Raw genomic sequence first — 27,398 nt, forward strand, 5'->3', positions numbered from 1 at the left:
AGAGAGCAACTGCAGTAACAGCACGTCTGTGCTAAGTCAGGCAAGGGACAGGGCAAGCAGCTGACAGCCAAGTGAAGCCTACAATGTAATGTTGAACGTATGCTTATGCCGCAGCATTGTATTCACTTTTCTAGCAAGGAAAAAAGGGCTTGGCCATGGCTCAAGAGATCACCTGGACCTTGAGGCATTAAACACTCACATTCCAAAGAACATCTTTCAGAACTGCAGAATGGTTAGTGATTAACAGTTTTCAGCTACAGTTGTTTCACGTTTTAGTGTATGCAAAAATTCTTATAAGATCTTCATGTTTGCTGTCTGAGCATATTTTCCCTGCAACTCACACGTCTACAGCCTTCAAGGCTGTGTTATTGCTTATATTTAGATTCAACTAGGACAGCAATTGCCACACTCTCCCTTATTAATTTAAATGACAGATGTTTATCTTGCAGGTCTTTCAACTTCACAGCCACAACACAGGACAGTACACCCCAAAAAAAAAGCCTACTTATTTTTTTCAGAAGTTGCCAAGTCTCATCCAGACAAGACAAAATGAACCTTTACCGTTGCAAGTTCTCCTCTTCCAGATTATTGAAGCCAAGGCATGGGTCTCTGAGATTATTTTTTATCATCAGGATGTCCTTATTTTCCAAGGTCTGGTTTAGCAACACAACAGCTGACAACATTTCTACTGCAATAGACAGTTCATCATGTGCCAGGTAGTTCTGTAGGACAATAATGTACTGCAGTCAGGAAGCTAAATAAGCAGTGTAACAGATTTGAGTTACACACTCGAGATACCATCAAGGATATGGGCTTGATTTAAGAAGCCTGGAAAGTTTCCTAGTCACAGGCATGCCAGACTGGCACAACAGTGGTGGTGGAGCTCAGTGGGTTTCTATGTTCCATCCAGTCTGCCTTTCCTTCTTTTGCCCCCACAATCTCATCTCTTCTGATCCTACTCATAAGAGGGGATTACTTTTCTACACAATATATAAACCAGAGTTAGTCCTCATTAAGAGCATGCAACAATTAAAAAAAGTCCGTTGATTTGTTGCAACACAAGAGCTCAGCCAAACTGAAGTGTGGCAAGAAACAAACTCTGCAATTAAATACTGCCTTTTCAACCAAAATGATTCATGCAATACATAACACCATGGCAAGAGAATTATGTCTGATTTAACACAACAACATGCTATGTTTGTGCTCTTTCATGGTCTGACTACACAACTTCAATGAGCAAGTTGTAAGCTTTTCACTCTTACCACAGCATTCTGTTGTTGGAGGTTGAACAGCTCAGTCTGATAGACAGCAGCAGCAAATGAGTGAACAACAGGCAGCTGTGCCTCGGGTTTCATCAGTGCAACCAGTGTTTTACTAGGATCACAGTTACGAATTGCTGTATTGATATTGTCAACCGCTATAAGTTCTAAAGAACAGCAGAAAAAAAAGCTTATTATTTTTCATATGCTGTTTGCCCTTCATGTCATGTAGACGGCAACTAGGTTATTACAAAGAATATAATTTTCTGACATAAGAGAAAAAACATTTTTGTGAAATGATATGACTGCTGAATGTTGCAAAAACTGTCTCTGTTCAAAGGTATTGAGCAAATAATTGACTGGAGGACTTGAAAATTTCTGGACTTTTAGAAATGAGAGACTGCTCATTGCACCTCTAACACAAAACAAGGAGCTGACCACACCCTAGCACAGAGAAAGATCTAACTCCTCCTAGATGTGCCTGCAGCAGGTATTGCTGTGTATGTCAGCTCCAGCACCTCAGTCTTGCTTCACCCCAACTGCTCCCTGCCTTCTGCACCACATTTCCTCTCTCACCTCTTCCTTTGGCAGGATCTAATTGAGCTAGCTAAAACAGGACAGTACCTGAAATACCAACAGCATTATTAGTGATTATTAGTGTCTATTTCAGGAGGCCTGGTGGAAATCAGCCAAATGTATTAGAGGGGTTAGATTTTCTGCCAGAAAATTAGTAGCTGAACTGATGAAAAACCACATGCTACAGTTTCTAGAACTTCCTCTGCATGCCAACACCTGTTTGCTTTTCTGCCAGTGTGCAAGATCAGTCCTTACAGGCACTGCCATCTGGAAATTAATCCCTTTGCTACAGCTCAGATTTTAATTTAAACAGGCCACAAAGAGAGGAATATGAAGGTATGAGTGTAAACCTTTTCAGTACCTCAACAACTTGCCTGTTTGCTTTTTGCTGGACTGACACTGTCAGGGGTTTGAAGCCCAGCAGAAAAATGCTGAAAAACACTTCCCACTTGGACAGCTGCAGAAGCATTATAACATCCCTCAGCTTAGTCACTGCCACCATAATTGCGCACCTGGAGGAGGCATCTTTGAAAAAACCCACGCCAGGACACACCCAGAAACACACTGTACAAGGCACCACTCTGGTCAGGCAGAAAGGGAAGCAACCTTGAAGGTTAGAGCACATGTGACCAACTGAAGAAGAGCAATTATGCAAATGCCTTTTCCATCAATAAGCCCCACTCCTCTACTTATCATATGGCTTTTCTGTGTATTGTCACCCAGGGAACATTTTCAGTTACCACTGATTGCCCAAATCTGAGACAAAACTTCTTGTGCAGAAGACACCATCCACAGTTCATGTATACAGCAATACTCAGAGCTTATTATACAAAACAAAGTCTTTGAAAACCTTTTGGCCAGGCCCACCTAAAAAAAACCCTCTCCTCTCATTTAATTTTCTGTGAAGCATAATCATATGGGACCATGTTGTCCCTGAAAACAGTGTCTATTTGGCTATTCCTAAAGTTAGAAATCGGGAAAGGCTCTCACAGCTACAGCTCGCATGCATGCTTTTTTAAAGAAAAAAGTAAAGAGGAAAGGAGTCAAGGTCCACAAATGGACTAGACTAGTTCTGCAGCCAATAACCAAGCTACCGACTTCTAATTTTGAAACGCAGCATGCAAATCGCAAAACATATTTTATATTGCTCACAGTGCTATAACAAAAGCCACTATTTTTTTTCTTCTCAAGCCAAACAGAAGAACTAAGTTACTCTCCAGATTGCTGTTAATGCTTTTCACACATCACATTTTCTTCTTCCTTTCCTCTATCAAGAGGTAACTCTTTCAGAGAAAGTACTTCTCACCATGGCTAACTAATGTGAAACAGGCTAACATTTAAGGTATAAAGTCAAATTTATCTTCTGACTTAAGCTGACCTCACAATATAGCCTTTATGGCACATCACAAAAGCAATCAGCCTGGATCTCAAAGCATTGAATACAGTACCAGAGACAAAATAGCCATGCCCAGATGCAGTATGAAATGACAGCAGATCAACCAAAGGTTAACTTCCTAGCAAAGAAGATTGCAGTCAAAAGCAGCAACATATGCACTGCAAATTTAGATCCCCTTTAACTATATTTTTTTACAAAGTATAACTTTGATGTGTGGCATTCTTAACAGACTAATAATAGGTTAGATTCAGATAACATGTGTCTAAAAGTGAGAATAATTTTTCTCTGCAATGTGAAAAATATTCCTCCATCTTAATTCTACAAGTATGGTCATTGCTTCCAAGTGAGAATTAATACTACACTGACAAATATTTGTTCAAGCCATCAAGCTTTCAGTTTTTTGTTGCTGTGCTTGCCAGTAGCTCAAATCAATTATCTCAATAAGAGTACATCCAATGCAGCACAGATTGCTGACTTGGCAATTGTGACACTGAGAAGAAAGATTATGAGAGTAAAATGCAATACACATGGTTTCAGTTTGAGAAACCTTGTTTATGTGCAAGAAATGGTGGGCTCAATTATCTTAACATAATTAAATGGTGATGGTAAAGAGTATTAAAACAGTTACTCACTAAGCTTGTGAGCCTCAGCTTCCACATTGGCAACACTAACTTCTTTCTGTATTTCACTTTTGTCGAGCATATTTGGAATGCCTGCTATCTAACAGATTAGAAAAACAAGGTTTAATTACTCTATTGTTTGATGGGAGATAAGGGATAAAGTCTGGTGATGGTACACTGGAATTTGATTGTACTATCACCTGTGCATCAAATACAAAGCTCAGTAAACACAGCATTAATCTTTTCCTGTGATTTTCGTCTTACTTAAATTAATAGATTTGCTCCTTAAAACCCAATTGGTACTTTATTTTAATGTTATTGATTCAATATTACTTTAATTTGTACTCAAGCTATAACTCATTTTGTAAACAAAATATTAGGGGCTGCATGTTATACCTTACATTTTCTTCTTATATCTTAGTTAGTAAATACAAGGATACCATGCTCTTAGAGCAAATGCAGCTCTTTCATATTGATTAGTACATCAGTTATTCTCAAATCTTTATAAAACTTTTCATAAATGATTCAGAAAGGCAGAGTAAAGACAATTTCTCTCTGGATTAAAACCAGCTAAAAAGTGCAAACTGACATGTAGTACCTGTTCGATTACCTGCATTTTCTGTTCTTTAGAATCACACAACTGCAATAGGTACCATGAGGAATTTTGCGGCAGAACTTCAAGTAGGTTCAGAGCAGGGCGATTCAAGCCTGCCATCAGTGCCCCTTCATCTTGCCGGTCAATAGCCTCATTCACTTGGACTAAAGCTATATGAACTGAAATGAAAACAATGCCTATAAACAGCAAATACATCTTTCCTGGGGAAAAGAAGTCCATTGCTGTCAGCATCTCACTTTTTGTAAAAGCCAGCTAGGGTGGCAATCTTCACCTAGCAGAGAATTACCTCTTTCATCTCCAATCCTAAAAAGGGAGTCTCTGGCTCTGTGTGAGCCTGGGTGGAAGCAGTTCAACCACAACTAAGCAAAAGCTTATGAATTAATTTTGGGTCTATATAGAAGAGGGGGTCAAAATTTACAGTATTCTGCACACAGAACATAAAGAAACAGAGCAGGCAATAAATTATTTGATTCTGAACTGAGGAATCCTTACAGCAAAAACCACAAACAGAAATTAGCCCCTCCCCCTGCACAGATTAGTAGAGAAAGAGTAGCATGACAAAACCAGTTGCAGACAGGTATTAGCCACTTGTGCATATTTTACAAGTTTACGCAGAAATATTTTGTTTGTCCAGGTGGACTCAAGTTGTGTTCAGCTGGAATCTAGGAGATCACATATTTTGTGCATACTTCCACGAGGATCCAGAATAGCTTACTGTTTATTTTATTGATATTGCCTTGAATCTCAGCTTGTGTCAGCAACTCCTCATAGACATCTCTCTCTTCATCAGAAATTGTGCCATTCTAAGAAAACAAAATTGTTGCTAGTTCACACAAAACAGTATGCAAAGAGAAAAGCTATTAGCCAAAGTCATTAAAACTGAATCAGCTGAAGCATTTACTGAATGTATTTGTAAAGCAATTTGTTGACTAAGTGAACTGAGGAAATTAGCACTTTGTCACAGAGACCGATAGCTCTCATATAAAAGAACACAGCAAATAATTTCACATTAAATATATGTGGCAGAGATTATACTTTATACTCAAGGGTATTATTGTGTTTACAACTTTCTAAGCAGTAGATTTGTTTTCCTTAAAGCAATTTAATGGAAGAAAACTAGTTACCTGAATATTTAGTCTTCTAGTATATATAGCCTCTGGGCAAAGTTAAGCTGCATCATACTCATAGTAATCATAATCTTACAAAACTGGCTTTTAGCTTATTTCATTACCATTATTTCTCTTAGTTATCTTAAAAGTGATGGTTTCTTCCTAATTGTACTAATTTTAAAAATTAAGTTAATTTTTAGAGCAATAATAATGCTATAGCTTGACAAGAAACATGAAGAAACACGCATAGGAGGAGTACAAATAAAACACCACTACCTTGAGTCTTGCGTTTGATTCTTTCTTTCTTTTAGCATCGAAGAGTTCATTCTGATAATCCTGTGCCAGTTCCTCATCCACATTGAGCAACATTGCATTTGGGTTCCTCAGTGTCACAATGGTTTGCTCGGCTATTCCCTTCTCGACAGCTTCATTGATTGCTATTACAGCTGCATGCACTAAAATTGAAAGCACAGTCCTAAACTTCAGGAAGCAAAAAAAGTCAAAGCTGTCACTGTTTCTTCTGATTTATTTGAAAGGAGTACTTAATTTATGTTCAATAATTTACAGATTTGAACATTCCACTCCATGTTTCCTCTAAATTGCAGAACTTCGTGTTCACTCAAAGGTGGCACATTGCTGCTGTGTCTTCCATGTTCACCCTTCCCCCAAACAGGGGTGTGCTGGTTTCAGCTGGGGTAGAGTTAATTTTCTTCTCAGCGTCTGGTATGGGGCTGTGTTTTGGATTTGCACTGAGCACAGGGCTGATCATACAGAGAATGCTTCTGTTATTGCTGACCAGGGCTTGCACAGAGCCAAGGCCTTTTCTGCTTTTGGTACTGCCCCACTGGGGAGGGGACTGGGGGTGCCTGGCAGGTTGGGAGGAGACAGAGCCAGGACCGGTGACCCCAGCTGAGCAAAGGGATATTCCATGTGGCACCATGCTCAGTATATAAAGTGGGGAGAAGAAGAGGGGGATATTTGGGGTAATGGAGTGTGTCTTCCCAAGTCACCATCATATGTGATGGGGCTCAGCTCTCCTGGAGATGGCTAAACATCTGTCTGCTCATGGGAAGCACTGGATTAATTCCTTGGTTTGCTTTGCTTGGGTGCACAGCCTTTGCTTTCCCTAATTAACTGTCTTTTTCTCAGCCCATGAGTTCCCCAGCTTTTTTTTCACCCTTCTGGTCTTGCTGGCTGGGGAGTGAGTGAAGGGCTGTATGGGAGTGGCTGCTGGCTGGGGTTAAACCATAATATGGTTAATATTTTACTGACAGAAAATAAAACATGAGTTATATTTTATCATTCAAGTCCTATTTTATTTAGAAGGTAATTACCTGTAAGAATTGAAAATGTTTTTCGTAGTTTTTACCTTAAAGCTGTGTGTTTGCATCCATATAAAAGTACTGTCTAAACTGAGTGTATCTGAGAGATGCTGCACAAGAATAAGGAAATTGAAACTCCATTAAATTTGTCCTCTGGAAAAACACATTAAGACCCTTCACCCCCCAGGCAGGATGCAGCCCTGCATATTACATTTGAGCCTCCCTGAGATGGCTCTTTGCACATCAAGATCTCCGTGAACCCCTAGGCACATGAGACATCCCGGTGTAATGGTCCCTCCTCCTGTCACCTGCAAAGCCACAAGACAGCAGACTTCAAACAGAGGCAAAAAAAAAAAATCCAGCAGGCTTTGCAGGGTCCTCAAAACACAAGAAAAAGGGAAAAGAGTGCCATAGGACTCACTGCAGCCACTGATAAGTTTAAGTGTTGAGACAGAGAAAAAAAACACTTCCTTTGAGAAAAAAAAACACTTCATCTACTAAACAAATAGTTGACTCCAAGAAATTACAAGTCACAAAAGCACACGCTTTTTCACACAGTAAATTTGCATGAGTGTAGAAATTCAAAACCACTTATATCTGAATTAGTTGTAGAGTAGTAGCTAACACCTCCTCACAGTTACTCCTTGAACACATTTGGCCCTAAGATCTGTCTAGATGAAGGAGTTGCACTAGAGCTGCACTTTATCTGGACCTTCATGCCACAGAGACCCCAGTGCCTGTCTGGTGGCACATTAATCTCAAATACTTTACAGACTTTACTACACAAAATGTAAAATTCCTGAAAAATATGTATCTAGATCATATCCCAAAGGAGGAACATTGCAGCTCCCCACTGATCAGCACAGCAGCCTGCCTAGGATTTCCTTTCATGCCACCAAGGAGACATGTGAAGGGAAAACAGAATGATCATCTTTCCTTATTTTGTCAACACTTACTTTCTACTTAGCCCTGCATGGTGCTGCTAAAGTGGAGAAAAGCATGACAACAAAAAGAGGTTATATGGATTAAGTTTAACTGAAGGTTTAAATATGTGAGTCTAAAAGACTCTAGTTTCTCTACTTTATGAAAGAAAGCAGAGATGCTTCAGATTTGATGTTTTAGGGAAAAAAGGAGTGTACAAATTTAGGGAAGTCAGATAAAAGATCATATCACTGAACACTCAACAGGGGTAAATGAAGGATGAAGTGAAGCTATACACCCTCAGAGATGGCAGCTACTGGAACTTGCATAGCTGTTGGTGGATAATCAATTGCTTAGCACTGAGCTCATGCCAGAAGGTTGCTCTAAAATTGTTTCACTCTAGCTCACCAGAATACAGCTGGGCAGTAGAAGCAGCTAGCATGGTGGAGGAGATACAGGCAGAGAAGCACACTGGTTTAATTTGTCCTTGAACTTAGTGAAAAGACAAAGTTCACACTGAACACAAAGAAAAGGTTTTTCATTGAGAGGGTGGTAAGTCATTGGAACAGGCTCCCCAGGGAAATGGTCACAGCATCAAACCTGACAGAGTTCAATAAGCGTTTGTACAATGCTCTTAGCTGTATGGTTTAGTTTTAGGTAATCCTGTGCAGATCAGAAACTTGGACTCAATTGTCCATGTGTCCCTTCCTGCTTGAGACATTCTGTGGTTCTGTGTACATCCATATCCATTCCAAGGGACTAAGAAAACTGTCCTTAGACACATATATGAGCCAAACATCCTCATATAACAAAACACATAGGAAGAGTGGAGCTAATGGGTGGAGCTCCTAAATGGAGCTAGCAAAAAGCAGCCAAAAGATAGGGTCAAGATTAGGACAGAATCAGAGATATTGGTAGATATGAACCCACCTACCAAGAAAAACAGTGAGAAGCCTTATTGACTTGAAAGAGCAGGCTGGAAGCTTGGAGTAAGAGAGAGGTTTCCTTGCAGAATAAGCTCTCTGTGAAAGCACCTCAACTTATTCTTCCCATGCTGATTTATACTATTGCTGACAGCAGAGTAGGAGTCGTCAGCAGTTGTTCCACTTTTGTATCTCCTTTTGCATACTCCACTTAGGAAGAAGGATGGTAGACCCCTTCCTTTGGCAGGATCTCCATTATCCAACCTCACTAGTGTGTGAGTTCCCATAGCAGATGTTTCCTGTCGTGGGGCAGAGCATGTTATCCACAGCACAATCCTTGCTCAGAGGGACAGAACCAGCATCAGGAAACCCTGCTTTTCTAAGACTAAACACTTCACAAGTTAAGGAAGCCCTACACACTATAATAAGGCTTTCAGTGAAGCACGTTTCATCTTCAGGGGAGGAAGCCCTTTAATCTTCAGTGGAGGGAGCTCCCTTGAAAAAGTGCTTGGTAGTCACTACATATCTAAAAATCTGCTAAAAAACTCCTGCTACTTCAAAAGGCAGCATTTTAAGATCTACCTTTGGTGAAGCATGCACATATTAAGCAGGCTGCAAAATATACAACACAGACAATGTGAATCACTATCAAGCTTGTTTTAAGTTAGGCTCTGAAATTTCAGCACACTAAGTAATATCATAAATCAGCTTGCTACCTTGCAGGGTTGAATAAAGTAGCACAGACAACCCTTCTGTTCTTCAGTTTACCCTTCTGAAAAAACTAGGATCTTAAAATAACTAGAGCTCAAGCGTTGATTTAAGTGAACACACTGGATTTCATATAAATTAAACTCAAGTAATTTTTTTTTGTAAGGTATCACTTCATTTCACAGAAAAAAAGAGTGATACAGAAAAAAAACCACCCAGATTTACGCTTGAATAGGCATGAGCAACAGAAAAAAAACATTTAATTTGGTTTTGAATGGAAGCTGCTCAAAATAGACTCAAAAGAACCCTAACTGTCCAGCAGGGCCTACCCTCCAGCAGGGTTCTACCATGCAGTGGGTCACACACCAGCGATCCGACAGATTGAAAGCTACTCATGGAGTCAAGTCCCAAATACACAACACCATATGTGAGAGAGCTGTCTGTCTGGAACAGTGACGTGTCCTCACAGCAAACTGTTTGGGTGTTTTAGGAAAACTGCAAAAGGCAAAAAATAGAAACAGGAGGCACAGAGAAGGCACCAAGTTCCCATGGCCATCTTCATTGTATTCATATGGTGCAGAGGCATGCACAGAGGTCAATTCATTATTCTAGAGGAGCACAGCCTACCAAATAACATTAAACCCATTCAAAATATTGTGAGAAATCTTTGTTTTTGGTAGCATTTCCTATGGGTCAATGGAGATGCCAAAAAAACCTCAGACTGCAAATTTTGAAGAGGCCTTGTAACAATGAAGCAATGTCGTAGTGAAAACTTGTTGGCTTTCCTTTCTAGCTCTTAAGAGGTGGCAAACTAAGTGAATGAGAACACAGAAAATACATTGTTAACATTCCGTCAAAGCATTTGGTAGAGAACAGAACTAGAGTCACACTTACAGGCAGCTTCGTCCACTGATAATTCACTGGCCAGAATGCCACCTATTTTACTGAAAGATGGCATCTGTATACCATATTTGTCTAGCTCCTTTCGCATGTTGCTGATTTCTTCCTCTGTTCAGACAAAAAAAAAAAAAAAAAAAAAAAAAAAAAACAACCCAGAAATATTGTCAGGACAGAAGCATGATAATTTCACTATGAATAACCTTACCTACAAAAATGTTTCTGAAAGTGCCTCTGACCAAGGCTTCTGAGCAGTTTTCCTCCCTGTTTTGAAGGGCTCTAAGAAATGACAAGTATTCAATGAAAACTCCCTCCCTCCTGTCCTTCTGAGACAGATAATCATTAAAAATAGCAGCCTCCCACCTGTTTAATTTGTAGCAGTGTTTGTAACAATGTTGTCAGAGGAGAGGGGCCATAATAGAAAATATGTACAATGTCAGCAGATTTGCAGTGTAAAAAACTATCCAAAATATAATTATCTTTTACCTGTGAAGTCTACTTTTCCCAGAAGGTCCTGGATCTGTGGAGCGAGTCCTAGCTTGAAGAGATATAAACTGTAAAGAAGAAAATTAGGCTTTAAAGTTCTGCATATGTGGTTAAGAAGTTTGCTTTCTGTACAAAAGAAAAGCACTTTTATGAAGCTTGTCCTTTAACCCTTGACTTATGTGTGGCAATACAGAAAAAATTGACACTACAATTTTCTTTATGCTGTATTTTCAAGTCTTACAGAACAAGAAATCTTTTATTTCCAAGATGCCTCTCTAAGAGAGAGGCACTGTCAGTGTATCTGAGGTCACAGGGGATGTATAAAAAAGAAGAAAACCTCAGTGAAAAACAGGTAAAGAAATGCAAAAGCTCATACTGGGGGAAAAAAAAATATCAAGATCTGAAAGGATTTTAGCACAGCTTATATCTTTGGATCTATGTTCTGGTTTTACTTGCATTAATTACAGCCCTATAATTACTAACAGAAGAACACGTAAATCACTGACACTCTTCTTACTAAGGGTAGAGGAATGAGGATCTGTAAGTCCACCCAACACCATCTCAGAACACTTGCGTCATTAGCTATTTTACTCTTGGAAAATGAAGAGAGTTGATTTAATGTACTATCCAAGAACTAATACTTTCATTTCAATATAGCATGTAAAATACCTTCACTCATCCCTAGAGCTCTGGGGTGCTATCTGAATAAAACAGCTGAATACATAAAAATTTTCACAGTAGCTTCCAAACACAAGGCTTGTATTTATCTACGTAGGACTGACGTTTCTATAATTTATCAGTGAAATTCAATAAACAAGTGAGTTAAGAAAGAATAAAAAAAGATAGGGTCTTAAAACCATACTTAAATAACACATTCTTCCAAAAGCATTATTTTTCACCCCTTTTCAAACTTACTTCACCCCAACATCATTCATTGCAAATGTGCTCTGTGTTTTAGGGATTTTGTTTCTAAAGAAGTGTATTTCCCTTCTGTGTTTTCTTGCAGAGGGGATTTTTTTTTGCTACTAGCAAATTATGGGATGATTATTTTGTAGCTGTTTTATGTATTTAGGAGCATGTGGAATCAGCATTTATCTTCCATGCTGCCACACCTACTCCTCTGTCCTGCCCCCATCTGGATGAACACAACAAAGGATCTCAGGTAGGTCAACCTGCCTTTACAGCCTCTCAAAACTATTGCTGATGCCATTCTTATAGTTCAAATCTGTCTAAAATGTAAATTAGCTTTTTCAGGGGGAAAAAAAAGTACACAGACTTTAGAAGACTATAGTAATGAATCGGGTTCCTCTGTTACCCTGGTCTGCCTTCCTGTCTTTCAGAGCGAAGAAAGATTTTGCTCCACATTTGAGACAGGGACACAATCCTGTCTGAACTGCTGAGTGTCACACAAACAGTTATGGAAATCAGCAGCTGATGGTGCTGACTCTTTTTTTGGGTCACCACAAGAAAAAGATACAAGAAGAAAGAGTGCTATGAACATTAAAGAATTTTTTTTTTTTTGCTGTTCAGCACTTCCAGAAGGATGTTGAACCATGTGTGGTATTTCCTATACTCCCTTCTTTGGATAAACTTATTAACCAGCAGATGGTGCTGAAAATGTTCTTCAAGTCTTGCAGAGAACAAAAAGACACTTCCCTGAGTTAACATATCATTTTGCTTGAAACAGCCTGCTTAATGCTTTTGTTGTGTAACTGGAACCTCAGAAAAGAAACAAAGTCAAAAGCGGGGGTCCTCATGGTTAAGAAAACTGAATTCAAGGCATCAGGAGCAAGGGGAAAACAAAGGAGAAAGAGCAGTTCCTAGGTGAAACTCCTTTCAATAGAAAGTATCACCCACACAGAACTGCATCAGGCAGATGTTCCAAGGACTTGTTTTATGATTAGCTCATGTATAACATGCTGTTATACATGCTGTGAAAAACAGATCTGATAATAGCATCTTTTTTCTTTTATGGCATGCTTGTTATTCTGCTGCTTCCTAGGAAAACAATATTTTGAAGCAGTCCAGCTTCTACAGGGACAGTTTATCTAAGATATAGCAGTGATCTTCTTGTAAAGATAATTTGAAAACTAAATTTTTCATTGAAAACATTTCTCTAAGCACTGCTATTTATGAAGAAGAATCACTGCTAGCATCTTAATTTAAATGAAGCTGTTCTTAACCTTATTTAGTGCAGGAACAAAATCAAATCTGCAAAAATGGTGCAAATAATGGAATTTATACCTTTGTATTTTTCAGGTCAGAACCAGAAGTTCCTTTTCTAGTTCTACCACTAATTTCTTCCTGGCCTTTTAGCCAAATCAATACTTCAAGTATTGATGTTTCAGTGAGAGAAAAGCAAGAGGTAATTACATTCAACAGGAATATAGTAAGAAATTGTTTTCTAAGTAGCTCCTTCCTGGCCAGAGCAGTGTTGTATTTGACAGCACAAGTCATCCCACGTGCTTTAAGTGCAATGGTCTTAATTTCAGACTTGAATCAGGACATACCCATAAGCTATATTTAAACCATCATGCTTAGAGTACCCATCTATCTTCAGGCCTTCTAACAGCAAAAGATCAGCAAAACAATAAACAGCCAATGACTTTCTCTGCAAAATACTGTTATTTCAGATGTCAAATATAAGTTTCAGATACAGCTCAGCATTCCTCTGGTACCAATCCACCTGGGAGCACTGCTGGCCAAGCAAAGCACTCTGTGCTTAATTCTATTCTTTCCCAGACAGCTTTCAATGTAGCTTGCATGACATTCAACACTGAAGTTTGATTTGAAAGACTGAAGCGAAGGACTTCTGGCATGCATTTTAGGAAAAGGTATGGAAATAAAACTCAGTCATTGTTTCTTCTATTCTTACATCCTGCACAGGATGCAGGCACAGGGGCCTACAATCTCATGGGAAAGCATCATAAATGAAAGCATTCCAGGCCTTCAGTATGGCATGACACAGTTGATATGAAGTCAATTTCTAAAATAATAGCACAAAAAAAAAAAAAAAAAAAAAAAAATATAATAAGTACAGAGGTACAGAGTTGGATCTTTGTGTTGATGTGCATCAAGAAAAGCAATTTAAACAAGACAAACTTGGAAGTGAAAGCTGAGACAACACAGACTAATTCCGGTACTGCATAAATCCTGGGGCATGCCAAGATGGAGAAAGGAAAATTTTTACCATGGGTCAGTCCACTGTAAACCTCCGTTCAGGACAAGAGGTATAGCCATTGCAATGCTAAGGCAGATACTAAGAAGATCTTTGATGAAGCTGTTGTTTATGTAGCATTCAAATCCAGAGTTAGTAATGTCCTATATACATGAGAGAGCAAGTATTAAAGTTAAATGTGTTATTGAACCTCCTGCAAAACGTTTGAGCTGGCCCATAACACAGCTGGGGGGTGGAGGGCACACAGCCCACTGAGTCAGCCTGACCTGGTTTAGGTTGTAGTCCCACATATTCTGTTTAGGAAATCACTTCAAACTTACACAAGACGCTTGCAGAAGAGACTGCACTACCAAGTTACAGGCAAGAACCATGCTCAAATAGTCCTGGTGTCAATTCCCAGTTAATAGTACACCAAGTACAATAATTTCAAGGGGCAACTCTTGTCAAAGATGGCAAAAATATACTGGGCTGTCAAGTATGAACACCTGGCATGTTAAGCAAATATGGTGAACTTCAGTGGTAAGTACTGTTTACTGCGAGTAAGTGCACATCCCAGAATGCAAGAGTGGGCACATCATTTCAAGGATTAACCCTAAAAAAGTTTCAGTAAAGCATGTATTGAATAGTTTCTGTCTGATAGCTCTGGAGCAGCTGATGTGCCTTTGAACACCATTAGAAAGAGAGAAAAAAGTCTGGAGTGCAAATTAATTCTGTTCTCTGAAAGATTAGTGCCAAAAATATTTAAAGGGAAAGGTCTCTATGTGCAAGAAATTAACTAGAAAAGCCACAGGAGGGCGGAGCTGTCTGCTAACAGTACTGTTCCTCACACAAGGGACAGCACAGGGCAGATGTTTTTGTGCTAAACATAAAGAAAATCCTTAAGGCAGAACACAAAAAAAAAATTAAATCACTACTGTCAATGGTGTAGTCAAAGCCTCTCTGACTTTTCATTAAAAGTCAAGTTGCTTAGAATTTTGAAGTCTTTGAGAATGTATCATTTTTACATGAATTACCACAGAATACAGTAATTAATTGCTTCAGTTTTGGGACAGAAATATGTCAGTTCATCAATATTTTCACTCTGATCAGCATGTCTGCTCCATGGTTGTACTAATGTTGTACTAAGTTTCTATTAGTTTGTTTGATTTCTGTTGAAGTATGTATTTTGAAATCGTATGTTCATTTTGCAAGGGGGTGTACTACTGAGAGAGGGATATGTGTGCTAAATTCAATAGTCCTTAATTTCTATTTTGAAAGTTATTTGTCCAATAGACCTGACAAAGTTCAACTTTTGTCTCCAACTTAAAATTAATGAACTTGAAAATTCTGACAGATTTTGATATACTGGTTGTCCTAAAGCCATTTCAAGACTTACGCTCCAAACTCTGTCAGTTACTATAACTTTTATTCCTGTCAACAGTTACCTTAGAGCATGAATGCAGTATATCATCCTAGGTATGTTTTTCCGATCATAGACATCTGTAGTTTCTGGATAAAAGATCTTAAAAGCAAAGAGCACACAGTTAAAAGAGAAGACATTACTGAGCAGAAACATTTATTCTGCAGAACCATACCTTAAATTTACAGAATTTCAGCTGTTACTTTTATACAGCTATGAGTCACTTCTCTTCTGATGTTATTTTAACTTAATCAGTAGTTTTCATAAAGAAGAGCTAAATAAAGCATAAAAGCTACTTAATAAGAGGTGAAAAAAGGAAGATGAGCAGACAGCATTTCAGCAAGATTTTTAGAAAATGTCCTTTGGCATAACCTCAGCCAGTAGCGCTTGTCCTCTACAGACACCCAAAACCTGGAATGCAGTTACAATTTGCAAAGCCTCATTACAAACCAAACCTATCAAGTATGGTTTAAAAATGCATCATTCTAATTGCCAGCACCCTTAACTTTGTGAATACATAATTTACAAAGGAAGATATTTAGAAAGAGGAATATTAAGCAATTTAGCCAAGAAGTCACATCATAAGTTCCAGTTCTGGTTCTACCACTAATTTGTTCCTGGCCTTGGTCCCAGTCACTAAACACTGTTTCTCCACAAAAATATAATAAAAAGACTTAGTTAACCGTGAGAGTTGGAAGCATGCTTCCAGCCCTGGCTGGTCACTCAGGGCTGCACTGTCCCATGGTTAATAGGACTAGACTGAGGACAGTGCCCTCTTCATCATTTGCTCAAAACAGCTTTGTCGGGGAGAATTGGGAAAGATTTTGGCCATGACCATCCTTTGCAACAGAAACGCAATCTTTCAGAGGAGAGATGGCAGGGTGGAAATCAGCCAGCTGAACAGAGGGCTGAATGACTCAACTGGAAAAAAAAAAAAAAGCCTGACCTGGAAAGGGCAGGACCCCTTCCCGTCTCTCTGGCATTTCTGACGGCAGTCGTGAGTGCCCTTTTTTGGTTATGGGCACCTGCAGTGACTTTGCCTACAGTAGCTGACCCTTGGTCCGTTCAGCCCTTCAAGGAGCTGCCTGAGCGTCCCCACTGTGCCTGACCACAGTGCCTCAGATGGCACTCAGGCTGTGGGCACCCAGGCACCCTGGGGTGGGCAACTGCTCACCCTGGCCTGTGTGTGGCTGCCAGAATGTACAAACAAGCAGCACAGGTGCTTGCACACAGCTCTTTCTTAAAGGATTTTCATCCAAAATAGACTCACTGGTGCCCAGAAACAGCAGCAGAAGGGGGAGGTAACACGTGAAGACCCGCAAGGAGGAAGGTAAATATAAGAAGTGACCCAAGAAAGCAGCTGGTGGAAGAAGAGCAGAGCACAGTCACGCAGGTGCGCTGAAGGGTGCAAGAACAGTCTGGAAACAGGGTAGAAGCAGAGAAACTGGCACGTACAGTAAGAGGAGGAGGCAGCAAGAGGAACGATGTGAAGAGGTAACCTAAAGGAAGCAAATATTTAAGTTTTCTGTTTCAAGCCATATTCTTTCTAGGCCCCCCCAGAGACTGCATTAGCAGTAAGATACCAAGTGTTCGAGTTAGCTCAAACACTGCTAGAGTCCCTGCCTCAGCCCACACACACTGCCAGCAGCAACACAGGACTGACACTCCCACTGCTTTCCACATTACCTTCTCCTCAGATTTGTTTTTTGAATTACCCCTTCCCTCAAGACTTACTATAAGGAACTGTTTATGCTCAAGCAGATGAAAGTGGCCTCAGTGAGCCAATAATTTGAGCCAAGGATTTGATTTAAATTTCTTTGCTGAAATTTAAAGGCTTACCTTAGGCAGGCCAATGGACTCCATTGCTCTTAACCACTGCACAGTGTTGTCAGTGTGCCGAAAATGAAGGCCAGATCTCTATTGGAAACATAGAATATTATGAAAGTCACATTAAGAAAATTCTCTACTTATTGATCCTCCTGTTGTTTCCTAGTTTTATATCCTGAAGTCAAGTTCACAGAATTTTCCCTTATTTGAGCCCAGAAACCAAAGTGTAACAGCTTCAATTTTGCTAATGAAGCATTCTAACACGTAACATCTCCACACGGAGCTGTTCTTTCATGTTACATAAGACAGATTTGTACCCATCAGGGTGGACTGTGATTGAAGTAGAAATTTGTACAGTCCTTCAGTATTCTTTGAGAGTAGAGGCTGGATGTCAAAGGCAAGGAACCAAAACACAGAAGTAGTAACACTGCTCAGCACCACCATGAAGATCAGATAAGTCTTGGAACTCTTCAGTTCTACCTGAATACCCGACCTGACCCTCCCTAAAACCTCCCTAAAACCTATGCAAGCACCATAAGGATACAGCAGGAAAGTATTTTTTATTTTATTTTCAGTGTTATCTTTTAGGGTAAAGGGAAAAAGGAATCTCTCAAGTTTTGGAGATTTTCAAGAGAAACCTTTAAAAGTAACAGGAATTCTTAACCATAATTTTTTTTTTTCCTGCCCCCTCTACATGTTGAGATAATGCATTCCATAGTGGGACTACTGTGCGTGAGTGTACATATCTCTGTATTGTTGAGGTTCTTGGAGCTAGCAAAAGCCTACACAGGGTACAAGCTAAGCTCAGTTACTGGTAGTTTGGTTTTGGCTTCTTGTTGTTAAAGCTGATAAAACAAACACAGAGATCTAATGAAATGAATTTCAAATATGCTCCCATACAAAATGAAGAAAGTTTTAAATAGTTGCCAAATTGCTTTTGATTTGTATTCCTAATCAGAAATAACTTTATAATTTGAAAAGCTCATTATTTCCTTGGAGCCAGAAGTGTAATCTTTAAAAACTTGAAGCAACACCAAAACATTTTTTTCTAAGGGTAGAATATTTCTAACTTATCATACAGGCTTCCTACAGCTGTGCATCTTCTATCTAGTCCCTACAGCCTTAAAAGAAAGATACAGAAAACTAACCAGACATGCTTGGGAATCTGCAAGAGCTGGAAGACAAACATTGCTGGGTTTTGTCATCCTGGTGAGAAAACTAAGAAAGTTATTACCTTGTAGTGTGCCTGCTCCACATCATAGATCTTTTTGTCTGACACCACATTAGGTGCAAAGAATTTTGCAAGCTTGGCAAGGTAAACACCATTTCTTAAGCCTTCTTCCAATTCCGTAGTTGGGGGCAGCTCTTCGTCCAAGCAGACCTCCATCCATCTACAGAAACATTTGAGAAACATTTTTATTTGGGTTTTAATATGAGTTACAGCTTTTGCCCACAGCTATCGTACTTTAAATATCACCACCACAATGTTATTATAATGGAAAAGGACAAGGTCTAAGGAGAAAATTCTCATAGTCATTCACATGGCGTATCAAAATTATTAGAGGGTCATATCCATGATTGTAAGCCATCAGTAAGCCAATAGCATGCTCTGAAGTATTCACACCCCGGGGGGGTCTAACTCAAATATTTTGAACAGTACTAGGCTTTTGAATAAACAGTAATTAAAGCTGAAAACTAGAAGACAACATGGAGTGTTGTGTATTACTGATGTTTGCATTTAAAAAAACCTCTATGATTTCTATGCCAGCGTTGAACCTCATGAGCATCAAGGACAGCAGTGCTCTGGGTGAGGCAGGTTCCTGTAGCCAATGCGCTGTGCAACACAACCTCAAGCAATGCCCAAGCTCAGTACAGAGCACTCCTGCAGATGATCCTCCTCCTGCATGTGAGCTCTCCACTCTCACCCGTGAAACGCAGGACTGGTGCTGGAAGGATGAGTGAGGGTTTTGTGGAAGAGCCCAAGGTAATTTACACATTTGAGGTCTGCCTGGCAGAAAGCAGGTTGAAACATGGCTTCTTGTTAGTGACAGTGACTAAATCCTCTGAGGTTGGATGATTAACTAAACTCCAAGTTTAACTAAACTAGTTATGCGTTTGAGACTTAAGATGTGATAGACATGGTGCTAGACAGAAATCAGTATTAACTGAATATATAACCAGTTCAGAAGGCAAATATCAGACATGAAACCATATTATCCAATACGTTTATATTGAGTAGCCAAGAAAATTGCTTCCAAAGCATTTCCAAGAAATATTAGTCTCTTAATCACTGGACCAGAAATTCTTTATATTGGTGGTCTAAGTGTTTTGGCCCTGTGATATTATTCTTATTTCCAGCAGCTAGATCACATTACAAGGGCTTTAAATCTGCTTAGTTCTTTGCAGTGTTGTTTTTTATTTGCTTCGTCAAACTCTCATGCTTTTAGGATATTAATATCAATACAAATAAGAAAAATGAAGGGCAAGAATAAAGTTTAAGACATTAGTTCACTTTGCTTACTGTCACTAAGGCAGCATCATTGTAAGCAAGACAGCATTACAAATCTATCACCTCCATAGGGGTGACTTCAGAAACCAGAAATCTTGGATCCAGGTTGAAAATGAGCCAGTTTTCACTCCACCATGTAGAAGAAAGTTCACTACGTCACTTTGTTTCACATTAGAACTCTAGACTAATGCTCTACTCCATTCCACTTTTGCAGGACATACAAAAGTTGTTTCACTGAAGCACAGACTACCCAAATAGCTCCTTAGGAAAACACCCATAAATCCAACACAATATCACATAGAACTGCGTGAAGCAAGTGTCATTAGGAGAACTGTATTCTGCAGTATAAAAGCTGCTTTAATGAGGAGAATCGTATTCCTGATGAGTTTCCCAGCTTTATCCTGCACTACATCTTTGCGTGTTATGGATCCATGCCAAGGGTCCCAAAATGGCATTTTAGAAACTAAATAGATTTATACACACTTGGCATCTCCAAAAAAGACAAGGAAGAATATACATAGGTGTACTTCTAGGCAAATATGATTTTTACCTGAGCCAGTTAACTTTTCTAATAGAATTTTTTTTCCTAGAATGTGACTTGTAGAAAAATAATTGTAGAGATAAGCATCAGGAGCTTGCTGAACCACAGCAGGTATTCACTATGAGCCATGGCTGACTCTACTGTTCAATGGACCATCTCCAGAGATATGAACTGTGTGCTCCGAGCAGCAAGTTTGTACCTTACACTGGATTCTTTGCACTTCTAATTCTCAGTTTTCTTGTGAAAGGGTTTTTCTAACATCTTAATTCCAGGGCACCAACAGGTACTGCACTGGAATTTTTTTGAAGAAGATACACACATGTCCACATGGAATTTCTTTTCTTCCTTACAGTACAAAAATTTACTACTTTTATAGAAAACTGAGTCATTCCCTGAGCTCTAAATGAGATGCTAATCCAAAGTGAAAGCTACTCCTCGGTTTGTCAAACCTCTTGCAATTCAACAACAGTAAAATTGTTGTGGGTTTTTTTCCAGCACGGTGATAAGCCTTTAAAATTAATCTGGAACCCTCCTGTTCTAGTTAGGGAGGCTACCGTGTCTAACGGGTAAATGCAGTAGCCTGAGGAACAAACAGGAAACAGTATGAGGATGCAAAGAAAGCAGAAAGAAGAAAAAAGATAACATAGAATAAAATTGTCAAACCAGCAAATCCAGATAAATATACAAGGGAATAAATATCTTTTGAGAAGGAAAATGTTAGTAACTCAGTGGAAAAAAGAGGAGAAAAACTAGAGAGAACTTAGTCGAGCAGGCCTAAAAGATGCAAACTTTCTTTCCATTTATAACCAAAAATCTGTAAGTTATATCTCTAGAAAAAAATAGGGGTCTGCAATAGGGCAACTAACAGCATTTGGTAATCAGTGTCCAAGCCCGAGAACAGAGCTACAGCTGTATTACATGTAAGATATGTTTTACCAATGTCTGGAAGTTGCAGAACTCAGCTACAACAAGATCTACTGTGAAAGGATTTACTCCGTTTTGCACCTGTTTAATCAGAGGAAGGAAAAACCTCAGGATTTTAACTAAAATCTGCTAGCATACAAACAACTTGTAACTTAGTTACACAAACAGCTGGAAGGTGCTAAAAGTATTCCACAGAGCCTTCTCTTCTCCAAGCTGAACAACCCCAGCTCTCTCAGCCTGTCCCCACAGAAGATGTTGTCCAGCCCCTTGATCAATTTTCCAACCCTCCACTGGGACCTGCTGGACTAGGTCGTACCTTTCCTGTGCTGGGACCCCAGAGCTGATGCAGCACTGCACGTGGGGTCTCAGCAGAGCAGAGCAGAGGGGCAGAATCCCCTCCCTGGCCCTGCTGCCCACACTGCTCTGGATGCAGCCCAGGACACGTGTGGCTTTCTGGGCTGGGAGTGCCCATGGCTGGGTCATGGTGAGTTTCCTGTCAACCAGCACATCTATAGCACTTTTCTCCCCAATGCTTCTTGCAATTACAGAAGTTTTGTTCCCTTTAAACTGATTCAGTTAAAAGGCAATTGTGGTTTTAAACAGAAAGAACCTTGTAAGGTTCTGCTTTTTAAGACATAGTTTGGTCAGTTTATGAAGGTTATTATATGACATGGTACAGTCAGCAGGAGCACACTGGACTGAGAAAACTAGAAATGCTTCTACTTTGGTTTTGTTAAGTGAAACCGAGAATATCCACATGACAGCAAGGATTTATAGATACCTTTGGAGCAATTTATTTTGCTTCAAGGCTAAAGAAGCAGCATTGCTTTTGGCTCACCCACTGTTTTCCTGAGCATACAGAACTGCAGCATCAGCATCACCTTTAAATCTGTTGCAGAAACTGTAGCCCAGAAAAAGTAGTTAATATTGTTGATACACATGATGAGGGGTCTGTAACTCAATCTTAGACAGTATGTTTTCCTTCAGTATGAAGCTTGTAGTGTAAGGCTGTTATTGCTATCAAATGTACACATGCATTTCTACCATCCTTTTTTAACAATATAATCCCATAACTGTACTTTTAACAATTTTAACTTACTGACTGAGGTAGAGCATGAAAAATTGTGAACAGGATGGTTTATTTGGTCTCATTTAAGCTAAACCCAAACCCAGCTCCATGGTGGATAGACAAAAGTCAGCCTCAGGAAGCAGAGTAAAGCATACAGCATTGCTGAAGTTCTGGGTAGTACTGTCTAAAATTAGAAATCATTGTAACAGACCTACAGAGTTACCCATGCCAGTTATAGTCTTACTGTTTGGCTAAAACATGCATAAGCAGGTATTTTCCTAAAGACAGATACTCGGGAACACATAAGTAGAACCCACTTTGATTTTCGTAATACTGCAGTACTTGCCAACACACAAAGTAAGGATTTGCCTTAGACGAAAAAGTAAACCTAGATGTGATCAATGAAAATATATCTCCAAAACTTCAGTTCCAATATGCAGTACTAAAGAGTCAGCCAGGAATGAGTATTGAGTAAGTATTTGCTTTGCTCAGTTCTGTTTTAACTCTTGACAATCCAAGGCAGAGCTGTTCAGCAGTGAATTTCTGGCAGGATAACAATGATGACTTCTATGCCACATTCAAGAGCAACAACCAGCAGGCCACTGACCAGGAGATGCAGTTTCCACATTTGACTATGTACGGGAACAGATTTCCCAGAGAGGTTGTGGAGTCTCCCTCACTGGAAATGTTCAAGAACCAGCTGGACTTGATACTGTGCAACGTGCTCTGGGACGACCCTGCATGAGCAGGGAAGTGGGACCAGATGACTGACTGTGGTCCCTCCCAACTTTAACCATTCTGTCATTCTGTCAAAGTAGCAGCAGTAAAATTAGCTCAGACTGCATTAAAAAAAAAAAAAAATCCCTGCTGACTCTCATTCAAAGCAAGGTCAAGGGAACTGGAAGCAACAGTGCTGCACTATGAACTTAACCAGTTATGAAGTTGTCATTGACAGTCTGTGTGATCAGCAAAGCAGACCGACAGGTCAAAAGACTGGAAATGCTGGAGTCAATGTTCAGCAGAAAAGAGAGGATACATTGCACAACCCACCCAAAGCCTATCACATTCAACACACAATTGTGCAGTAAAATTTATACTTTTGCTGCCCTGCCTTTTCAGATTTATGCAACAACATGTGGATCCAAGGGCATCAGGTTTATCCTTGTGGGAACAGACCTTCAAAGAAGAAAAGATGGGGTTCCAGAGCCAAAGCTCAGAACACTGCATGCTGCTGTGGAAAGGTATAGTGAAGACAAGCTAAACGTAAGTTATGACTCATTTATTACCTCCCTTGCTCTCAACCACAGCCTTTCAACCTAGTTCAGCCCGAGTGAAACAGACTGCTGACCTAGAGAGTACAATGCGGCCAACTCATTCCAAAGAAAAATATCTTTTTGCTAGAAAATAATAGTAACCACAATCAGACCCAAAGCAAAATGTTAGACTCTAGCTTTAAACGTCTGTGAAGTGCTAGAAGTGGTTTAAGTAAAAACTTTTACTTGGAGATATGCAGAAATATACAACTATCTGGAGCACATGAACTCATAATTTAAAATTCCACACTTATGTCTCTAGTTTCTGAATCTACAGATTTGTTAAGAAATCTCAGCTCCTAAATTTCCATTTGCTTAAAAAGAATGTAATTTTCTTTTAGCTGCCAACATTCCCTTAAATATTATTTGTTTTACAAAGGATGGTGACAGCAGCCAAAACAACCTAGGTGTGTTCCTTGGCTGAGTGGGGGGGTGGTGGTACTGTTGATTTGTATATATGGAAAATGTGTAGGTTAACTTTGGAATTTGTTCTCATAATACTGCAAGCTTTAGTATGATACATCTTCTAAACCAGAAAACTTAGGAAAAGGTTATTTCATGAACAGCCACAGGCTACTTCCAGGGGAAGAGCAGGCACAGCTTCCAGCCATTCCAGGAAAATAGATATATAAAATTTGAATACCATCACAGCAAAAACTATTAGTTATGTTAAAAACTGCGCAGCCTTGGAGGCTTGACTTTGAGGCTGCAGAGAGTAGAGTGGGTCACTGAAATAAACTACTTTCTTCACACCCTTTTTGCCCCCCCCGTCATGTTCTGGTACATTCAGCCCCAAACCCTTCTTACAGATGAGAGCCTTAGCTCAAGTCAGAGCTACACTTCTCTGATGCCAACTTACTCCTAGAGCCAGACACCCTGGAAACATCAGATTCTAAATTTGAGGCTCTAGATTCATACTCCAAAGGCAGTCTCTACTGCATCTGAAGTTCTACCTATCCTAAGAACTTACCTTGTCTGAAAGGAATCAAAGTTTGTGACTGTGGGTCACCACAGCAGTAGGGTGAAGGAAGGTGTGATATAGGTCATCCCAGTCACAAGTTCTCTCACATTACATACAAGAAGTAATATGAAGGCAGCAACATGGACAACACCATGAATCACTTGGCTACACCAGGTCTGAGAATGTCAGCACATAAAGAAAATGTCAAATCCTTTTAGTAAGAGATTTTGGATAAACTTGCAGTTGTCAATTTTTTACACTTCCATGAGTTGGTTCAAATTCAAAGCTGCATATCTTTGAATCTCCAGCTAGTATCTCAACTTTCTACAATCATGATTACACCAGGGAGGATACTGACTTTCAGCAAGAGCTACACTGAAAACTATGAAACATTCATGTGTGGATTCTTAGTGTATAAATGTTAAAACAATACAGATCTCACTGCACATTTTTGCATTTAGTTGAGCTGCACATGCCAGCCTGAAGTTTGTTGCGACTTTCATTTCCCCGATCAAAGCCCTTCAGATGCATTTCATATTCAATTCAATTAAGCAGAAGCTAGAAGCAGTGATGCCTTGCCTGACCTGCACAGCACACTAAACCAGCAATAAATCATATTAGCCACATTTTTCTACACCAGATTTCTGCTGTCATGACAACACTGCCATATTTACAAAATAATCTTAAAGGTGTTATAAAATTCTAGTGCACAAGATGGCAGCACAGATACTATGTGCGGGTTTAATCTGTTTTCTTCCAGCCACCCTTTATGTGGGTTAATCAGTGATTAAAGTCCACAAGGTAAGGTGCCGCTCAGGAAGCTGGCACTGGAGCCATGACCTGGCCCCACTGCCATTGCAGGCTGCATGCACCCAGCAGCAGCCAAGTCCTGTTTACTCAGTAGTCTTTTGGTGGAGGAAAAGATGTAGAGACTCTCAACCAACACCACAGCTAACAACAACACAAGGTGCAACACACCGTGCATGCACTCCAGGACAGTCCTCAACCTTAGCATACAGCAAGGCTTTGTTTTGCTGTCTTGTCTGTTTGCAGAGACATTAAGATTTAGCACCACGTATCAACCACAAAACGCCAGGACTGCTATTTGAGATAATGGTGCTTGAGTGGGGGGGGGTCAACAAAGCCCAGGCTGATGGCCACAGGGATGCCTCATCTTTTCCCCCTGCTCTTGGCCTGGCTCGAAGCTGCCAAGGTCTGGAGAAGAAAATCAAAGAGGCAGTAGAAAGAGCAGTGCCAGGAAGGGAGCTCACCGTGGTGGTGGAGACTGATCAACCACAGCAAGTGTGTGTCCTTAAGAAACTTCACCTAATTCTTCCAAGCAGAAACAACAGCACTCAGCAGGTTACCTGAGCAAATGAGGTGGAATTATTAAGCCTGTGTTCAAAGGTCTCAGGAGAGGAAAAGTATCTGCTGATTGTATGGTCTGAAACAGCCTTTTTTTCATGCGAAGAACTGGATTTTCATTTGAATGAAAAGGGAGAAAAAAGGATGGAACAGGATAGTACTAAAAATCTTGCAAAACCTGTGCAACTAAGTTAACACAACTCATGCTGACATGCATCACCCAGCTGCAGTGTCTAGACCAGTTTTAATAGCTTTCTCTTCCAGCAGGCAGCAGAGACACAACAGCAGAAACACAAGTATTTCCTGTGTTAGTCTGGCAGCGGTGGCTCAGTGGCCCCTGGAAAGCAAAATTTCAGACAGATGACAGACTTAAATCACTAATGAAATTTTAGGTAGTGCAGACACAAGCTCTGTAACAAGTCCCACATACAAACATAAAGTGTCTTCCTACAAATAAAACAGTGCCTTTCTCTGAAAAGAAGATGAATTTGGCATATGAATTAATCTAAATTTACAAATCTTACAAATTTTCACAAATCTGTACAGTCACTGATTTGTTAAACAGAAGCAGACACAGCAATAAAAGCATTTATACAGTATAGCATTTGTAAGTGTGGAAATGTTGCAAAACAAGTTATTCCCCCCAAATGCACAATGTTTGCTTTAGGAAAGCACTGCAGACTGTAGTTTAGACTTTCACATTATACTCTTGCTACATGCTACAGCAGTTTGCTTTGCTCTATTATGTCTTCTATAGCTACAATATGGTAATACAGTTTAGGGCACCCTCTTAAAACAGCATATAGTATTTTAGACTTAACAATTTTAAAGATTCTGGCCTGGAATAATCTCATAGTCTTCCAAGCAATGCGCTTCAGCAGAACATGCATGCCCCTGGCAAGCCTCAGAAATGTGGCAGTAAAATAACCAATGAGTCCTGGAAATAATCTTCACACCTTCTTCACACAATAGTCCCACTAATCTTAAATCACAGTCTTTACTTAAAGCCCCCACCCTGCCATGGCAGTAATTCCTATCCAAATCCATAGAAAATAGAGCTACAGTCTCTATGAAGCAATCTATCTAGCAGTCATTTTGATGAAGCTTCTACTGAAACTGAATCACAGCTGTCCATTAGGAAACATGCTAACATGTCCATTAGGAAACATGTTAAGCCTCGCCCAAAATCCACTGCATCAACAGATATGCTGTTTCCATCAGCTGTCAAACTAGCCACACATGGAAGAATATCAAAAATACCATAAAAGTAATACAGTAATTCTTACATCAAGATCTAGTATTATATGTGTTTGCCCCTTACTACTGCAAAGTGCCTTCCATGCAAGTACTAGTCCTCAGGTGTCCAGAGGGATGTGCTATTACCTTTCTTTGCAGGTGAGAGAACAGGCACAAACATTACCACTATGCCTACAATCATCACACCTTTCTAAGGAAGACAAGTGACTCAGGGAAATAGCT

The 27,398-nt window shown here is 39.8% G+C and overlaps 1 protein-coding gene and 1 long non-coding RNA gene across 5 annotated transcripts in view; one reads left to right on the forward strand and one right to left on the reverse strand.

Moving 5' to 3' along the window:
* IQGAP2 (IQ motif containing GTPase activating protein 2) overlaps positions 1-27,398 on the reverse strand; it is a 124,502-nt gene that overhangs the window by 41,417 nt on the left and 55,687 nt on the right. Inside the window, exons 3-13 of one of the 4 annotated variants that reach the window (XM_068176396.1) lie at positions 18,472-18,628; positions 17,250-17,327; positions 15,436-15,512; positions 10,834-10,901; positions 10,345-10,458; positions 5,853-6,031; positions 5,183-5,270; positions 4,462-4,625; positions 3,864-3,951; positions 1,263-1,426; positions 562-722 (exon numbers count right to left, since the gene is read on the reverse strand). In XM_068176396.1, the coding sequence (XP_068032497.1) occupies positions 562-722; positions 1,263-1,426; positions 3,864-3,951; positions 4,462-4,625; positions 5,183-5,270; positions 5,853-6,031; positions 10,345-10,458; positions 10,834-10,901; positions 15,436-15,512; positions 17,250-17,327; positions 18,472-18,628 (1,338 nt within the window). The remainder of the gene's footprint in view (positions 1-561; positions 723-1,262; positions 1,427-3,863; positions 3,952-4,461; positions 4,626-5,182; positions 5,271-5,852; positions 6,032-10,344; positions 10,459-10,833; positions 10,902-15,435; positions 15,513-17,249; positions 17,328-18,471; positions 18,629-27,398) is intronic. The other 3 variants (XM_068176397.1, XM_068176398.1, XM_068176399.1) reach the window with 3 other exon arrangements.
* Positions 9,701-10,092, forward strand: LOC137464846 (uncharacterized). The gene is made up of 2 exons (XR_010994449.1): positions 9,701-9,807; positions 9,839-10,092. It is a non-coding gene; the product is annotated as an uncharacterized lncRNA (long non-coding RNA).

The sequence above is a fragment of the Anomalospiza imberbis genome, chromosome Z, assembly GCF_031753505.1.
Source record: "Anomalospiza imberbis isolate Cuckoo-Finch-1a 21T00152 chromosome Z, ASM3175350v1, whole genome shotgun sequence".
NCBI classification, from domain to species: Eukaryota; Metazoa; Chordata; class Aves; order Passeriformes; family Viduidae; genus Anomalospiza; species Anomalospiza imberbis.